This window comes from Pleurodeles waltl, chromosome 12 (genome assembly GCF_031143425.1).
Source record: "Pleurodeles waltl isolate 20211129_DDA chromosome 12, aPleWal1.hap1.20221129, whole genome shotgun sequence".
NCBI lineage: Eukaryota > Metazoa > Chordata > Amphibia > Caudata > Salamandridae > Pleurodeles > Pleurodeles waltl.
In genome coordinates, this window is record NC_090451.1 from 232,329,905 (window position 1) to 232,345,374 (window position 15,470).

A 15,470-nucleotide genomic window follows, 5' to 3' on the forward strand; every position below is an offset into this window, starting at 1 on the left:
ATTTCTTTCAGAGAGGTATTGTAATGGTGTTCCAAGGTGAGCTGTGGAGTGTGTGGTTTTAATGGAGTGTTATAATTTTTTTTATCACTAGGTATAAACTGTATATTATTAAAATCTGTATTTGAGAAACACTCAATTTAACCGAAATGTATTTGCGCATTTTGTAGCAGCCTTTATTATGATGTAATTGTATTTTTCACAGTTCTTTCAGGTACCTCATAGTACTAACAAACATTGGCAAAGCCAATAGGTCTCATCTACGAAAGAGTTATTGGCTTTGCTAATGTGTTTTAGCCATGTTATACACCAGAGTAGCTGCTGTTCAGCATGGCTTAAAGCTAGTGGCATAGTGGTGTGGAGTGGAGTAGAGTAGCGTAGGAGCAGTGGCGTAGAGCCCAGTGGTGCAAAGTACAGTGCAGTGGGGTACAGTGCAGTTGTTTAGAGTGCGTTAGCGTAGAGTGCAGTGGTTTACAGTGCAGTGGCATGGGACAGAGTAGAGTGGCATAGAGTGCAGTGGAGTAGAGTGGCATACAATAGAGTAGCAGAGAGAGCAGTAGTGTAGAGTGGTGCAGTGGCATAGATTGCAGAGTAGACTCACATTGCAGGGAGTGCAGTAGTGTAGTGAAGAGTGGTGCAGGGTAGGGCAAAGTGCTGTAGAGTGGAGTGATGCAGAGTAGAGTGGCATAGAGTGCAGTGGCATAGAATGCAGTAGTACATAGTACATTGGTGTATAGTACGGTGGTGGAGAGTGCAACACTGCAGAGTAGAGTGTCAGTGCAGTGATGTAGAGTGGCTCAGAGCAGTGGCGTAGAGTACAGTGGTACAGAGTAGAGGGCAGTGGCGTACAGTGCAGTTGTTTAGGGTGCATTGGCGCAGAGTGGCATGGGGTAGAGTTACATAGAGTGCAGTGGAGTAGAGTGGCATACAATAGAGTAGCAGAGGGTGCAGTAATGCAGAGTGGTGCAGTGTCATAGAGTGCAGAGTAGACTCATGTGGCATAGAGTAGTGGTGCAGAGTAGAGTATTGCAGAGTGGTGTAGAGTAGAGTATAGTGCCTAGAGTGCAGTGGCATAGAGTACAGTGGTGTAGAGTGGTACAGAGAACAGTGGCATAGAGTACAGTGGTGCAGAGTAAAGGGCAGTGCAGTTGTTTAGAGTGCACTGGTGTAGAGTGCAGTTGCATAGAGTGGCATTGGGCAGAGTAGAGTGGCATAGAATGCAGTGGAATAGGGTATATTGGTGCAAAATGCAGTAGTACAGGGCAGAGTGGTGTAGAGTATAGTGGCGGCCAGAGCAGTGTTGCAGAGTGTCAGCTTGCAGTGGTGTAGAGTGCATTGAACTAGAGTGCAGTGGTCCGAGTGGTATAGAGTACAGTGACGTAGAATAGATTGTTTCAGAGTAGAGTGCAGTTGCATAGAGTGGAGAGGTGCAGGGTAGAGTGCAGTGGCATAGAATGCAGTGGCACAGAGTGCAGTGGCATAAAGTAGATTATTTCACAGTAGAGTGAGGTGGCTTAGAGTGGAGAAGTGCAGGTTAGAGTGGAGTTGCATAGAGTGTGATGGCATAGAGTAAAGTAGTGTAGAGTGCTGTGGCATAGAGTGCAGAGGTGCAGAGTAGATTAGAATGATGTACAGTGTATTGATGTAGAGTGCAGGGGCATAGAGTTGAGTGTTACAGAGTAAAGTGCATTAGCATAGAGTGTATTAGCTTAGAGTGCAGTGACGTACAGTGCAGCGTTGCAGAGTGGCAGAGAGTGGAGTTGTGCGGATTAGATTGGTGTTGCCTAGACTGGAGTGGTATGGCGTGCAGACGAGCAGAGCGCAGTGGTGTAGAGAGGCGCAAAGTACGGTGGCTTAGAGTAGAGTAGTACAGAGTAGAGTAGAGAGGCATAGTGTGAAGTAGCATAGAGAGCAGTGGCATAATGTGGAGTGGTTCCGAATGGAGAAGAGAACAGTGGCATGGAGTGGCGTAAAGTGGAGTGATACAGAGTAGGGTGCAATTCTGATATATTCTGAAGTCTATTTAAATGTTGTCATGTGATAGAAAAAACTCTTTCCTAACCCCAGTATCCAGCAAGATTGTTGCATAAATCCTCTCACTTTGAAGTCAGCCTGACATTTGACTTTGTTCTTTGAATGCACAGCAAATATGATAAGATAAGAACAAGATTTACAGGCCTGTTTATAGAAAGGGAGCACTCTGCAGGATACTGTAAATAAGATTTTTGCAAGGGAAGGGACGAATTCAAGCTGCATAGCCTAAAACAAATAAAGCCAGCAAATTGAAAGCAACAAATTGTGAGTTACAAACCACAAGGCCAATGGCAAGCAACGGGCAGAATGCATTCACAAGGAAGCACTATGAATTTACTTAAAGTGACAGCTGTGGGATACTTTGTGGGGAAAGTCCAGTATTTTAGTCCATATCTTGCAGAGGTTTGGCTACATCAATCACTCAGGTAGTATGACGAGAAGACCTGGAGTGGTTTCCATGTTGCAGGATAGGTCTGTACACCCATTCTATCAGTTTGCCACCATTTCCTATGGTACAGAGCTTCTGGCACACCTCTTGTAGGGTTAGTGCTAGGTAGCAGACATGAAATAGGGCATGTAATGATTATTTAAGGTGGTTGTAAGTAAGGAGTTGACCGGGGTGAAGATGGTAGTCTGCCACAAGGGTTTGGAAATTTAGTAGCTCACTGTTCAGAAACAAAATCCCCAATTTTAAGACACCTGCAACATGCCACTGATGGAGTTGCTCTGAGCACAGCCATCCTGTGTGAGTGGGAAGGCTTAGCAAAGATAGTGCAGGAGCATAGGGTTTCTTCGTGTCAGTGAGTTTACAGGTTCTGGCAAGGCAAGAGAAAGCCATGCATGATAACCCCGGATGGTGATCCATAGAATGGTCAGTAGGAAACGATGAGCAGTGCATTAAGCCTTTCTTAAAAGTCTTTACTGGTAAACCCCATCTCATGCAGGGAGGTGGGCAGAAAGCCAGTGAGCCACCCATTGGACATCTGCAGCTGAATAAAAGCATTCTAAGTCCAGAAGATCTAATCCACCCGCAGTCACAGTTAGCTTTAGAGTGGAAAGAGCTCCCGATTGCGCCGCAGCGACCAAATCAGATGTGTGGCCTGTCTGAAGAAGGAATGAAGGATGAGCAGGGGAAGGTTTGCAAAATAATACTATCCTTGGGGTAGCACACTATCTTCGCTAGTGCCACATGGCTTCTACAGAAAGCAGAAGAGAAGACCAAAAAGCAAACTGGGCTTGGAGGGACCGTTCGCTCTGCTGAGATTTTCATCCTGGAAATCAGTGTAAGAATGGTAGATATTAATCACTAGGTATCAAAAGGTAACTGGTTCCCAGTTCAATCTGAGATCTAATTGTGTATGAAGGCGAAAACAGTGCCATATGTTAAAGACACACTAATTAAATTTTAAAATTTGTAAATTTTGTTTGTGCAATTTACATCCCAAATATTTTGAAGATTCTATGTGTACTTGACACTTAGGGATAACCCAGATCTCTAGTTTGGCTTTTGCTCAATTTCAAAACCATATAAAGACATGGACTAAGCTGGCAATTGCCTTGCACAACCTTGCAAGGGGTCTGGCCCCTGCTCTCCCTTCACAAGCGCTAACAGTGAACCATTGCACCAGAAGAGTTTGCAAAGGTGGATGGGTGTTGATTGTTCAACCACTTGACAGTGCCCCTTCTGTTTCGCTCCTGTGTGCAGACAACTCCCCAGGTACCCAATACCTTCAAATAGTCTTGGTGGAACCATCTTGTCTGATTTTAGGAATTGTCCCACCTTGTTCTTCTCTTCTTTATTTATCCTGTTGTTAGCAACAACTCTTTGAATTACTTGCCGTGGATCTCCCATTTGATCTCGATTTCATCCTACTCTTTTATTATCTTTGATTGGTCGTCCGGGCTCCCATTTCTGAGATAAATGTAGAGTCCCAAACATACACTCTAGTGCAGTGAGACTACAGACAAGTTATGGGTACATCACATCCTGTCATTAGGTGTGAGACTGTCACCCACACCATCTGCCATGCCTCTTTAAAAAAAAATTAGGTTGAAAGTCCATGGGCGGTTGGGGTAAGCCAGATGTTTTTGTTCAATTTGTTTAAACTAGCATACGGTTAATTACCTTAATGTTTCCCAAACAGTTTGCCAGGGGTTTTGAAATGTTCAGAAACATGATCAAAATGTTGCTGTTACTTTCTCTTCAGGAACGATCGGGTAGATTTGGGTAGGGGTGATGGCCTTGCCGTGAAGGGCATCAATTTACTACTGAACAAGGATGTAATGTGACAACTGAATGTAGCACAAAAGGTCCACAGTGAATAAATAGTGCTATGTTAAAAAAAGAGTACATAAATGCACTGACAACATAGTGAGGCATGGCCTCTTGTGCGTGCGTCTGTAAAACTGACGTTTGTTCTTGAATTTTTGTCCTGAATTTTGACCCTTTGTCCTGAATTTTTGTCCTGAATTTTGACCCTTTGTCCTGAATTTTTTACAGTCCTGTCCAGAATTTGCCTCAATGCCAGGTGGTCACCCTAGGCCTCCCTGCAGAATGTAAGCAGCGGCCCCCGAGTCTCCCATATTTGACAGATATTTGCTGGCCTTGGGGAGGTATGGGCCCCCCCGCTAGGGCACGGGGGTGGTGGTGGGGTGCTTCTTTTAGGCCCCTGTTGCTGAGATGTTTTGCCATACATGCAGTGCAAACACACCTATACATAGCATGCAATACATTGTATAGCACGTGTATAGTGGGAACCTTTTATTGTGGTATCGTAGCATGCAAACTGTTCAGAGCGAATTACATACGGGCCTGTATGTTTGGTTGGAGAGGTGTGTGCTTGTAGTTTGTGACACGTGGAAATAGTTGTATGTGATAGTATGTGCTACTTATTTGTCTATTTCTGTTTTAAACCAGCACCGCCTCTGTAAATGTCTTCCTCCGTCCAGCGGTGGGATTCTCTAGTTACTGTTTCCAGGCAGAGCTGGACTTGTGACTGACTCAGCCTCAGTCTTACTGGACTTTCATTGACCCTAGACTTTTTGTAAATGAAGTAATCCCTCCCCCCCCCCCCCCCCCCCCCCCCCCCATGTCAGTGCAACTCTTATACCGGTGGAGTCTTTTTGAGGAACAGGCCTTGTTGATATTTTTCCAACTCCCTGATAGTCCCCGTATGCCTCCCGCATCAGTTTCAGCTTCATACACAGCTGATAACCCACCAGCCCCATTCATTGACTCGTCCCACGACTGACAGACACAGACTTCATTCATGGGCTCGTCTCACGTGCCCGCCACCCTCCCCGACGGCTGGGTGGCCCCCTTCCCCTGCATTCTTTCAGTGCCTGCTCCAGCTTTGGTCCTCTGCCAAGAAGCTTCTTGTGACAAAGCCTGCCTAATTAACCCTCTGCTAATTAACAATTTTCAAATGACACAGTACGGCTGTTCAGATTTAATTTCCAAACATCCATGTCAGCAGCAGGCCCCATGCCCTGCCTTCCCCTTATGCTAATTTCTCTGCCAGCCCCTCCTTACCACTACAAGCACCACCTGCTTGTTGCGTGGAGTCCGGCCCTGGTAGAGAGGTCTATTAGACATACAGCACCCCTCACTCCTGCCCAAATGGGTGTCTTCCTCTCACTCCTCAGCTGCGCTGCCCCCTGTGGAAGTCTGTCACAAAGTCTGTGTCTTCGTCCTTCGCTCGGGTCGGATTCTGGCTGAAGTCTTACACCCTACACCCTCCCACCCCAGTGGGAATCCATCAGATGTCTGTATTCCCTCGCACTTTTGCTCCCCCATTGCCCCGGTCGCCTGCCGTCAGAAGGCCCATGTTGACACGCCCCTCCGCTCTTTTTGATCAGCGTTTTGACTAGCCAAGCGCCTATACTGCTCTGGATACCTTAGCAAGGATGTGCTGCTGTTGGTCTACATGCCAAGCCAGTCAGTGGGGACCACTTTCTCTTTAATGGCTGCCGTCCATGAGGGCCCTCCGAAGCTTAGGATGGAGATATGGCTAAATAAGGCCTTTTTTGTTCTGTGCTGGCAGGGAGAAGATGCTGCTGTTTGGCGCTACTTAGCACTTTATAAAAATATTGTCTTCCTCACATTGTCTTCTGCTGAATTTGTCTACGTTTTTGAGGAAATGTATGAAGAATCTGTGAGAGTCCTTGGTAGGACCGGGTGAAAGGATGGTGGTAGCTGGATGATGTCAGGCACTGGAAATTGAGGTACCAGCTAGAGGTGGAGAGAGAACCGATGCACATTCTGGTGACCACATCAGAGGGTAAGGGTTTGTCATAGGTGCAGGGCATTTGCGGCCTAACTGTTTAGAAGCTGCTTTAGCCACGCATAACGTATTGTGCTGCATTGTGTAATAACGTGCAAGATTACTTACCAAGTGACTTGGTAGTTGACCATTGCCAAACCCGCAAATTGGTGTCAGCTGAGTGGTAAAAATGTGAGCAGGTCAGTCCACTGTCCTATTAAAAGAAGGTGACAACTATTCCTGGTCTTCAGCACTAAGGATGCTGGGACTTGTAGGCCCAAACTTAGAATGAGAAAGCTAAACTACCAATTGTAGCATACCTAGTGATACTGACTGAAAAAAAGAACTAGCTGAAGGTCACCTTCATGTCACAAAGCCAGTTGATGCCTATACACATATGAGGAGGAAGCATTGACAGGCTGGGAGATGGGTTTTTGAGGGTGAGTACTTCTGGTTGAATGACAGAAACTAACACAGCTGCTTGTCGAGGGCAACAAAGAGGCGGGAGCCATGACACACTCAGAAGCTATCAGTGGCAAGCTACAAGCACATCAGAGTTAAGAATGTCAGCAAAGAGGCTTAACCAGTGAGTCAAGACCTATATCTAGGATACTTTGAATGAGAATTCTGGTGTTTTTAAATATCCTTGGTGCCAGAGCTGATATGTACAGGGATTGAAGATCTTGTAGGTGACGTATGGAGAAAGAGGTCAATCCATTGTGTCATATTTTCCATGTGAAAAGTAGACTTTCAAACACTTGTTAATTTGTAATTGTTCACCTCCTATATGCATTCTACTTTGGAAGCAATCCTTTGTTGTCAATTTTTCCCAGCTTTGACAACGTCACTAGTTCTGGCTGTAGTGTGATAAATGGTATTTGTGAATGCCTATATGCCCATACATTGTCAAATCGATTCGATTTGCCATTCATTATCGGATCTACTGTTAGCAAAGACCTTAGATTATACTAAAAGATATAAAATACTTATTGGAGCTTTCAGCCTCCCCTTTTCATCCTTTGAACCGCTGTTTGATCTTTTGCGTTTTCCTCCACTCACTACAGCATACAGCATGCAGCAGTGGGTCAGACCACCATTTTCTAAATTCACTGCGAGTGACCGCTTTTCCATCTTTAACAAGGGGTAACCCCGCACAAAAAAATAGTTCACTTCAGTGCCAGGGATTACTATAGCAATGTGTGCTTATTGAGACCCCAGAGAACGCTTTGATTTTAGCCATTGTTTTTATTTTCTTTGGCAAGAGGTCTGGCAGCTCCACAACGATAAAAATGTACAAAAACTACAACAAAACAAGCATAGACAAAAGCCTGCCACCCAGTACCTTACCTGTTGGCTTTGCCAATGCTACTTTTATATTGCAACACGTGCCTTCAGTGGCTTCTGACTGCTATGACCGCAAACCCCCATTAACATACGTATTATTTATAATAATATTAATCTGTTGATAACGTTTCTGTCTCTTAATTACTGTACAATGGGAGCTTGAAGACTGTCAGTGCAAGGAGGTGCCTTGAAGGCCAGATGCCTTCTGTGGCCGGTATGAAAAACATTGTCCTGCTAGGTATTCAGAATAGGGAGGTTGCTGCGGTGACAATGACAGTAACCTGGTAGGCCACAGCCCCCATATCTGCTTTAACCTCTGGGCCTGTGTGACCGAGCAAAATCCGGGATAGGTTCTAAAAAAAGGAAGTAAAGGGATGCTTCTTTTAAAAAACGACAAAACAGAGGTACGTCCTCTCACTGGTTTCCACCCATTTCAGCCTGGTCGCACATGACTGCAGGTTAAGAAGAGGGCAGAAGACGCGAGAGGAAATATAGTCCAATGTTTTGCAGGTTTGGTGAGATACCAGTGATACTGCTGGAGTTGCTAAAGTCGCAGGTGATAGACTATCGGTGGCTCATTGAGAGATGTTAGAGGGGGTACTGTTGAACGCATGGCTGGCTGAGAGTACAGAGGAGGCGGTCAATGTGGCAGAGGGGCAGATGTTGAGCTTGTGGCTGGGTTTGAGCAATGGACACTGGACCGCTGGGGGCACTGTGGCTAGTTGAGCATGCAAGAGGAAGCTAGAACAATGCAAGCAGGCCCAATGCTGAGTGAAGACAGGTTAGAGATAGCAGAGGACCCGGTGTTGGACTTGCAGCTGATAGAGAGTAGTGCGGAGGTCAGAGCAATGGCAGTGGGCTTATTGAGAGTGTGACTAGCTGAAAGAATAGTGTAGGTGGCAACAGTGGCCAGAGCCCAGTGCTGAGTGTGTCTGGTTTGGAGTACAATGGAGGTGAACGCAATGCAGCAGGCCCGGTGCCGCACATGCAAACGGTTGAGACTCTGCAGAAATGAGAGCTGTGGCCACAGGCCCATATGGAGCATGTGGCTTTTTGAGAGTAGGTTGTAGTTGAGGCACTGGCTCGCGGGCCGTATGTGGCGTGTGTGGCTGCGGGGACGGCAGCGGCGGGCCCGGTGGAGGCCTTCACTGACCTGGGCACAGGAGCTGCCGTGGCAGGTGACAGACTGTAAACGGCTGCTGACTGCGGCGGACAGAAGCCCAGGGACTCGCTGACTGACGGAAACCCGGGGCCCGCCAGACTTCTTAGCCTGCTCTCTATAACTGAAAACCATCGATTTTACGGGAAACCATGTTTACAGACAGAGTCCTGATCGACCTGACGAGTTTGACTTCTGCTTTCTTAAGTAAGAACTACCTTCCCCTTATTGACTCGCTTGTGAGCACAGCGAGGAGGGGGGATGCCAGGGGAGGGCTTGTCGGGGAGGATCGGGGGAAAGACTGTCAGTGGGCCTGGGATGAATGTGTAGTACCCCTTACCACCGAACCACTGCTTGTGTGCCGCCCACCGACCAAACCTTGCCCATCCGCGCACCGCATACGTAAAGCGCCCCCTCCCCCCCACTTCCTGCTATCGATCTGGTCTCCATTTGCCCTGCAAATGGGTGGGAAAAAAAATCTTTACCAAGAGCTAATTTCCTTTTTTTCTGCGGAAACTTGTGCTTACAGATGCGAAAAGGGGAATTACTCCTCTCAATAAGCTTTAACTACATCTACGATTGTAGGGGAGGGGCGCTGGAGCGATACTAGGCCCACTGGATACCGGTGCTCGCAGGGTAGTGGGACTCCCCCAACATCGGATCCCTCACGACACCATAGCTTGCAGAGGAGCCCCCAGGTCACGGGGGCCCTTATAGGTCACTTCCTGAAATCGGAGACTCGGTCACTTTGTGAGGCTGTGCGGAAATGCGCAGCGCTGGATTCACCGGCAGAGGGCGCTCAGGCGCGGAGAGCTTGCGCCTCGCCCAGGTGGTTCTTGAAGGGTTACCTCAGATGCAGGGGGGAGCAGGCTGCCAATTAATTGATAAGTGTTTCCCGGTTCTCTGGTCGGGCTTGCCCCGAGGAAGAGGACGACTTTCTCATCAATAAACAAGTCCCCAGTGCCGGCTTAACGCCGTTCGCTCCTTTATCCATCGCAGCCTTTCAGTTCCTGGAACTTGCCATGCATACGTGTCATTGATTTTACCATGCGGCTGTTAACCCTTCGGCCCTGCCCACCTCGGCCCGGCTGTCTCTTCCAGCCGTGTTTTTGAGCACATGGTTTCCCATCACTGTCTGTATCAAAACAGTCTAACTCGTTGGTCACTTTATAGCATTTCATCTACCGAATTAAAAAAATATCAGATCAGTGCCACGAATTCTTAACTTCACGTCTACTTACCTTGACTTCAAAGTGGTTGTCGAGATATTATTTCGCACCCACAATATCGACTACTTCGATATCGTCATGGTCAGTTGATGTGAAGTTGGGAAAAGTAAATCTATGTAAGCCAAAAAAAAACACGTTATTTTAGCCGTTTTACGCCTGAAATTATCCCTGCTTAAATAGCCGTCAGTGGGGGGAAATACATTCTTTCGATTTTTTTCAAAATCTCCCACTTTCCAGTTATAAGACGCTGGCATGCATGTTATCCCAACACTATAGTGGTAATCAGTATATGACGTACGACAGTTTTGCAGATAGCTATTTTAGCTGCTATGTAGTAACCCCTTATTCTAAGTGCTGTGTTTAAAGTTGTGTGCAAAAAAATTCCCACGGAAGATGCCGTTACCACGTGGTATCTGGTCACTATTTTTACCAGATTAGAGTTTGTTCCTGTGTATTGAGAAATACCATGCACAACGTTTTTCGCGACCATGTTTGTTTTATGTACTTCTTTCCACTGTTCTGCATGCTCTATTCCCTCCAGGGAGGACAGGAAGAAATAGCCTGTGCAATAACTGCGGTCTCAGTGCAAGTTTTGCAGTACCCACAAAAGGCGCTACATGTCGGAACCAGGGGCAAACATTGTTAGGTCCTATTTTATAAATAAATCAGGAATGACAATGAGGCGCTTAATGCTGTAGTTGGTGTTTTAAATGGGCCTAGTGCGTCCGCTTCTCCGTTCCTGCTCTTCCTTAATTTTATAGAGAGTGTATCTGCACTTCTCAGCAGAGGTTACATTATTTTAATGGGAGGAAACAGGTACTTCCCAAAAGCAAACGGATACCCTAGGATAGTGAGTACCTGCACTTCTATATTTCCCTTTCAACTACTGCCTTGTAGGGCCAATTGTTTGATAACACTCAAGTCACAGAAATGACTTAGTCCCTAAGAACCATAAGTTTCAACCATTAAGGTTAATGATATCAAATACCATGAAATTATAATCCGGTTTATTGCTTGCCTGAACCACTCATTCTGAGAGCCGAGCTCCAAGTTGCACCGGAGTGCTTTACATAGTCAAGAGGGATGTAACGGGTGAGATACATCAAGGGTTCAATAGCACCATTTGAAATAGAGGTTATATAGTGTCATCAAGATCATTTACTTACCTAAACTTCTAAGGGACGCTATATTTTTCACAGTGGGCACAGTGTTGAGTGGCTGGCTAATGTAACATGAGTGTAGTTCACCTGGGGTAGGTACTGTCGAAGGAGGTGGGTTTTAGTATAAATATATTCTGCCCATTGTGCCGCTATTACGAGTTTGAGCGGTTCTCCCCCTGGTGAGCCAAACAGTGCAGATTTTAAACTTTCTAATACTGAAGAGATATAACCGTGTCTTTCTGCTTTTTTTTAACCTGATTTCACATTTTATGGTTAAAATAGCAGAAGTCTTTTAGCCAATGTTTAGGCCCACAGCCCCTCTTCATAATTATTTAAGCTTTCGCTATGCCTGAGTTGAGACAGCTCAGCTGTCAAGCAGACGGATTGCTTACTGTATATAGAGAGTATGCTTTGGGGGTGCCCTTTTCAACCATTGGCTTTCTTTGACCAGCTGCTTTCAATCTTTGCATTGAAACTTTGTCAGTCATGTCTATACTGTGCCCAGTAAAATATTCATCTATTCCCTGGTGCTGCTGGCTGTTTGGGTGTATCCTTCCACCTGTGCTTCAGGTTTTGCATTTAACTGTATGAGGGACTATTTTGTAACAGGCAGCCTTCAATACAGTGTGCCTTCATATCTACCTGGGATGTGGTTACATTGCATGCTTTAGCATACTTAACCCACATCGCTTGACTTTGCCAGTGATTGTTTTTTATTGTGGTAAGCAATTTACAGATCAATGTATCTGTTTAGGTGGCATACGTTTTTTGGCAAGTATGACCGCTATTTCTCCAGGTCCATAGGGGTCACCTATGGGAGGGAGGCTGCCCGAGGTGTATGTTGAGTGAGGTGTTGCATACAAGTATTGTGTCCTGTGGGGGGCAGTTTTAACAATGTTAAGGTGCACTCAGAGGAATCTTGCCCTAACCCACCCCCTCCTCTTGGTTTTTTCATTTCAGGTACAAGACCTACTGGGGGCAATGAAAACTCCAGGCTGGCTGCACCATGGAAGGCTGTGACTCCTGTGTCGTCTCTGGCAAGGACAATGGGTGCAGCGTTCCCCCGCACCCACAGTGGACTGAACTCGGCAGCATTCGCCACCCTGACAAATGCAACAGCATGGAACAGTCAACTGCTGAAAATCAGGGGTCCATGGAGAGCCTAAGGGCTTCCTTCAATGAGCGCCTCTCGGATTGTGCCAACCAAGGCGGCACTCAACACGAGCCTACCAGCCAGGAGGTCAGCTGCAATGAATGCTCAGCCCGTTTTGCCAGTTTACAAAATTACATGGAGCACCACTGTCCATGCGTCCGCCCAACTCTCTCGATAAGAGAGGAGAGTGGAAGTGACTCCAGTGACGATGGTGAAGAGGAGAGTGATGTGGAGAACCTCGATGGAGAAATAGTCTACCAGCCTGATGGCTCTGCCTACATTGTTGACAACGTAACCCAGTTGATGCAGGGTGAGGGTGGCACTAGCAGTACCAGCAGGGACCTCCCTTCACTCTACATGAACTCTTTGCCCAATGCAGAGGGCAAAACTGGGGACTCTTCATCGTCAGGTCCAGCCTACCCACAGATCATCAACACTTTCCACATAGCCTCATCATTTGGGAAATGGTTTGAAGGCTCAGACCAGTCATACCCCAATACCTCAGCCCTGCCTGGCATCAGCCCTGTCTTGCATAGCTTCCGAGTGTTTGATGTGCGACATAAAAGCAACCAGGATTACCTGAACAGGGATGGTTCTGCCAAAAGCTCTTGTGTATCCAAAGATGTTCCCAACAATGTGGACCTGTCCAGGTTTGATGGGTTTGTCCTGTACGGCAAGAAAAAGCCCATCTTGATGTGTTTTTTGTGCAAACTTTCCTTTGGATATGTCCGGTCGTTTGTGACGCATGCCGTGCATGACCACAGGATGACACTAAGTGAGGACGAGCGGAAAATTCTTAGCAATAAGACAATTTCCGCTATCATCCAAGGCATAGGTGAAGACAAAGAACCCCTCATAAGTTTTCTAGAACCAAAAAACAAAACATTTCAGCATCCCTTAGTTTCTACAGCTAACCTCCTTGGCCCTGGACACAGTTTTTATGGGAAATTTAGTGGCATTCGAATGGAAGGAGATGAGGCTCTGCAGGCTAGTCTGTCACTTCTCAAAGACTCAGAAGGTTCACACAGTGGTGGGGACCAGTCTCAGCCGGGCGTTTTACCACCCGGTGCCCTTTTGAACCTTGGTGGCCTGACAAGCTCAGCTCTGAAAACCCCTGTTACCTCAGTCTCTCTGGGCCCTTTGGTTTCTAGTCCTACCAAAACCCTGGAAGGGAAAGACTCTGGGCCAGCAGAGGGCGAGAAGCAGCAGGAGGCAGTCCATCAAGGGAACTTCTTGGGAACTTCTAGGCCAACTGAAGAAGAGGTGGAGGAAGAGGAGGAGGAAGAAATGGAGGAGGAAGAGGACATGATGATGATGATGGAAGAAGAGGAAGATGGATGTTGCAAAGAGCTATTTCCAAATGAATTGGAAGATGATTTGCAGGACAGGCTCCAGCAGGAGTCTGGGGCCTTGTCATTAGGCAACAAGGATGTGGCTCGCTCAAACCAAAGTATTTCTAACTCTTCTTTAATGCCTAGTGTGCCCCAGCCTACTTTGAAGGGCACGGCCTCTCCCAGTTTGAATTCTAATTCTTCCTTTGTCTATGAGGGTGCAAACGGGAGAAACCTTTCAAGCTTTAACACAGAAGGCTTTGGTGCCGGCCTGGCAGAAGGTAGCCACAGGTTGAACTTGGCTGATGACAGTGCCAACAAAGACAATGCCACAACTCCAGAACCAAATGATAGTGCAGAAGGCGATGATGGGAGCTGCCTCTCCCACCCCCAGCACGCTGGCACGCCCTGCGAGCTGGGGGTGGGAGAGTGCCCCTCAGGGAGTGGCGTAGAGTGCCCTAAATGTGACACAGTGCTGGGCTCCTCACGCTCCCTGGGTGGGCACATGACCATGATGCATTCTCGAAACTCATGTAAAACGCTAAAATGCCCCAAGTGTAACTGGCACTACAAGTACCAGCAGACACTGGAGGCACACATGAAGGAGAAGCACCCTGAGCCTGGCGGCTCTTGTGTCTACTGCAAGTCTGGACAGCCTCACCCACGCCTGGCACGGGGTGAAAGCTATACGTGTGGTTACAAACCTTTCCGTTGTGAGGTCTGTAATTACTCCACTACTACCAAAGGCAACCTCAGTATTCATATGCAGTCAGACAAGCATCTCAACAACATGCAGAATCTGCAGAATGGAGGGAGCGAACAAGTCTACAGCCACAATACAGGGGCTGCAGTGGCGGCTGCTGCTGCTGCTGCCGCCGCAGCGGCAGCAGCAGCAGCAGCTGCAAACATTGGCAACACCTGCGGGGCTCCCTCTCCTACAAAACCAAAAACCAAACCCACGTGGCGATGTGAGGTGTGCGACTATGAGACCAACGTAGCGAGAAACTTGCGCATCCACATGACCAGCGAGAAGCACATGCATAATATGATGCTGCTGCAGCAAAATATGACCCAAATACAACACAGCCGGCACATGGGCCTCAGTAGTCTACCTTCCCCAGCTGAAGCTGAGCTTTACCAGTACTACCTGGCTCAAAATATGAGCCTGCCCAACTTAAAAATGGACACCTCCTCTGATTCCCAGTACATCATTGGTGGATACCAGCTAGATGCCAACAATACCATGCCATCCATGACTCCGACTCTAGGTAAGACACTCTTCCTTCGTTTTGTTGCTCTTAGTTATCTTTTTTATGCATTTGTGTCTTTATGAAGGCAGCACTTTCCTCTTTATTATCAAAAAGGGGTTCTCTTAGTAGTAGGCAGATCAAATTATATCGACGGTGGAATTGTAAATGAGCATGTACAGCTCTGTAGTCAGTGGGAAGAGTAAAGACCTTTAGTACGATTTCTGCCATGATGTTGATCTGTCGCCGCTCTAATAGGCAAGGAGAACAAGTATCTCAAATATGTACGGCCTTTTACCTCCCTGGCATCTGTAAAGCTGGTTGGCATCTGGACCAAACAATTGCAAATAATATGAAAAAGGCAACATACTTTACTATGAAACAAAAGAGGCACCACAATTTCCAACCAGCTCAACGAGCAACAAAGAGAAACTGTTCCTATCACCTGGAAACAAAAGCTAAAAAAGAACAAAAAACACCAACTCATCCGAGTGTTTTGAATGTAGCTGGGAAACTGGGACACAAGAACTGACTAGGTGTACCACTGGATTATG

General features: G+C 46.8%; 1 protein-coding gene across 2 annotated transcripts in view; it reads left to right on the forward strand.

Annotated features, from left to right (window-relative positions):
• ZFHX3 (zinc finger homeobox 3) overlaps positions 1-15,470 on the forward strand; it is a 329,992-nt gene that overhangs the window by 107,852 nt on the left and 206,670 nt on the right. For both annotated transcript variants that reach the window (XM_069216361.1, XM_069216362.1), the window contains exon 2: positions 12,146-14,937. In XM_069216361.1, coding sequence (XP_069072462.1) covers positions 12,192-14,937 — 2,746 coding nt within the window. In that variant the 5' untranslated portion in view covers positions 12,146-12,191. The remainder of the gene's footprint in view (positions 1-12,145; positions 14,938-15,470) is intronic.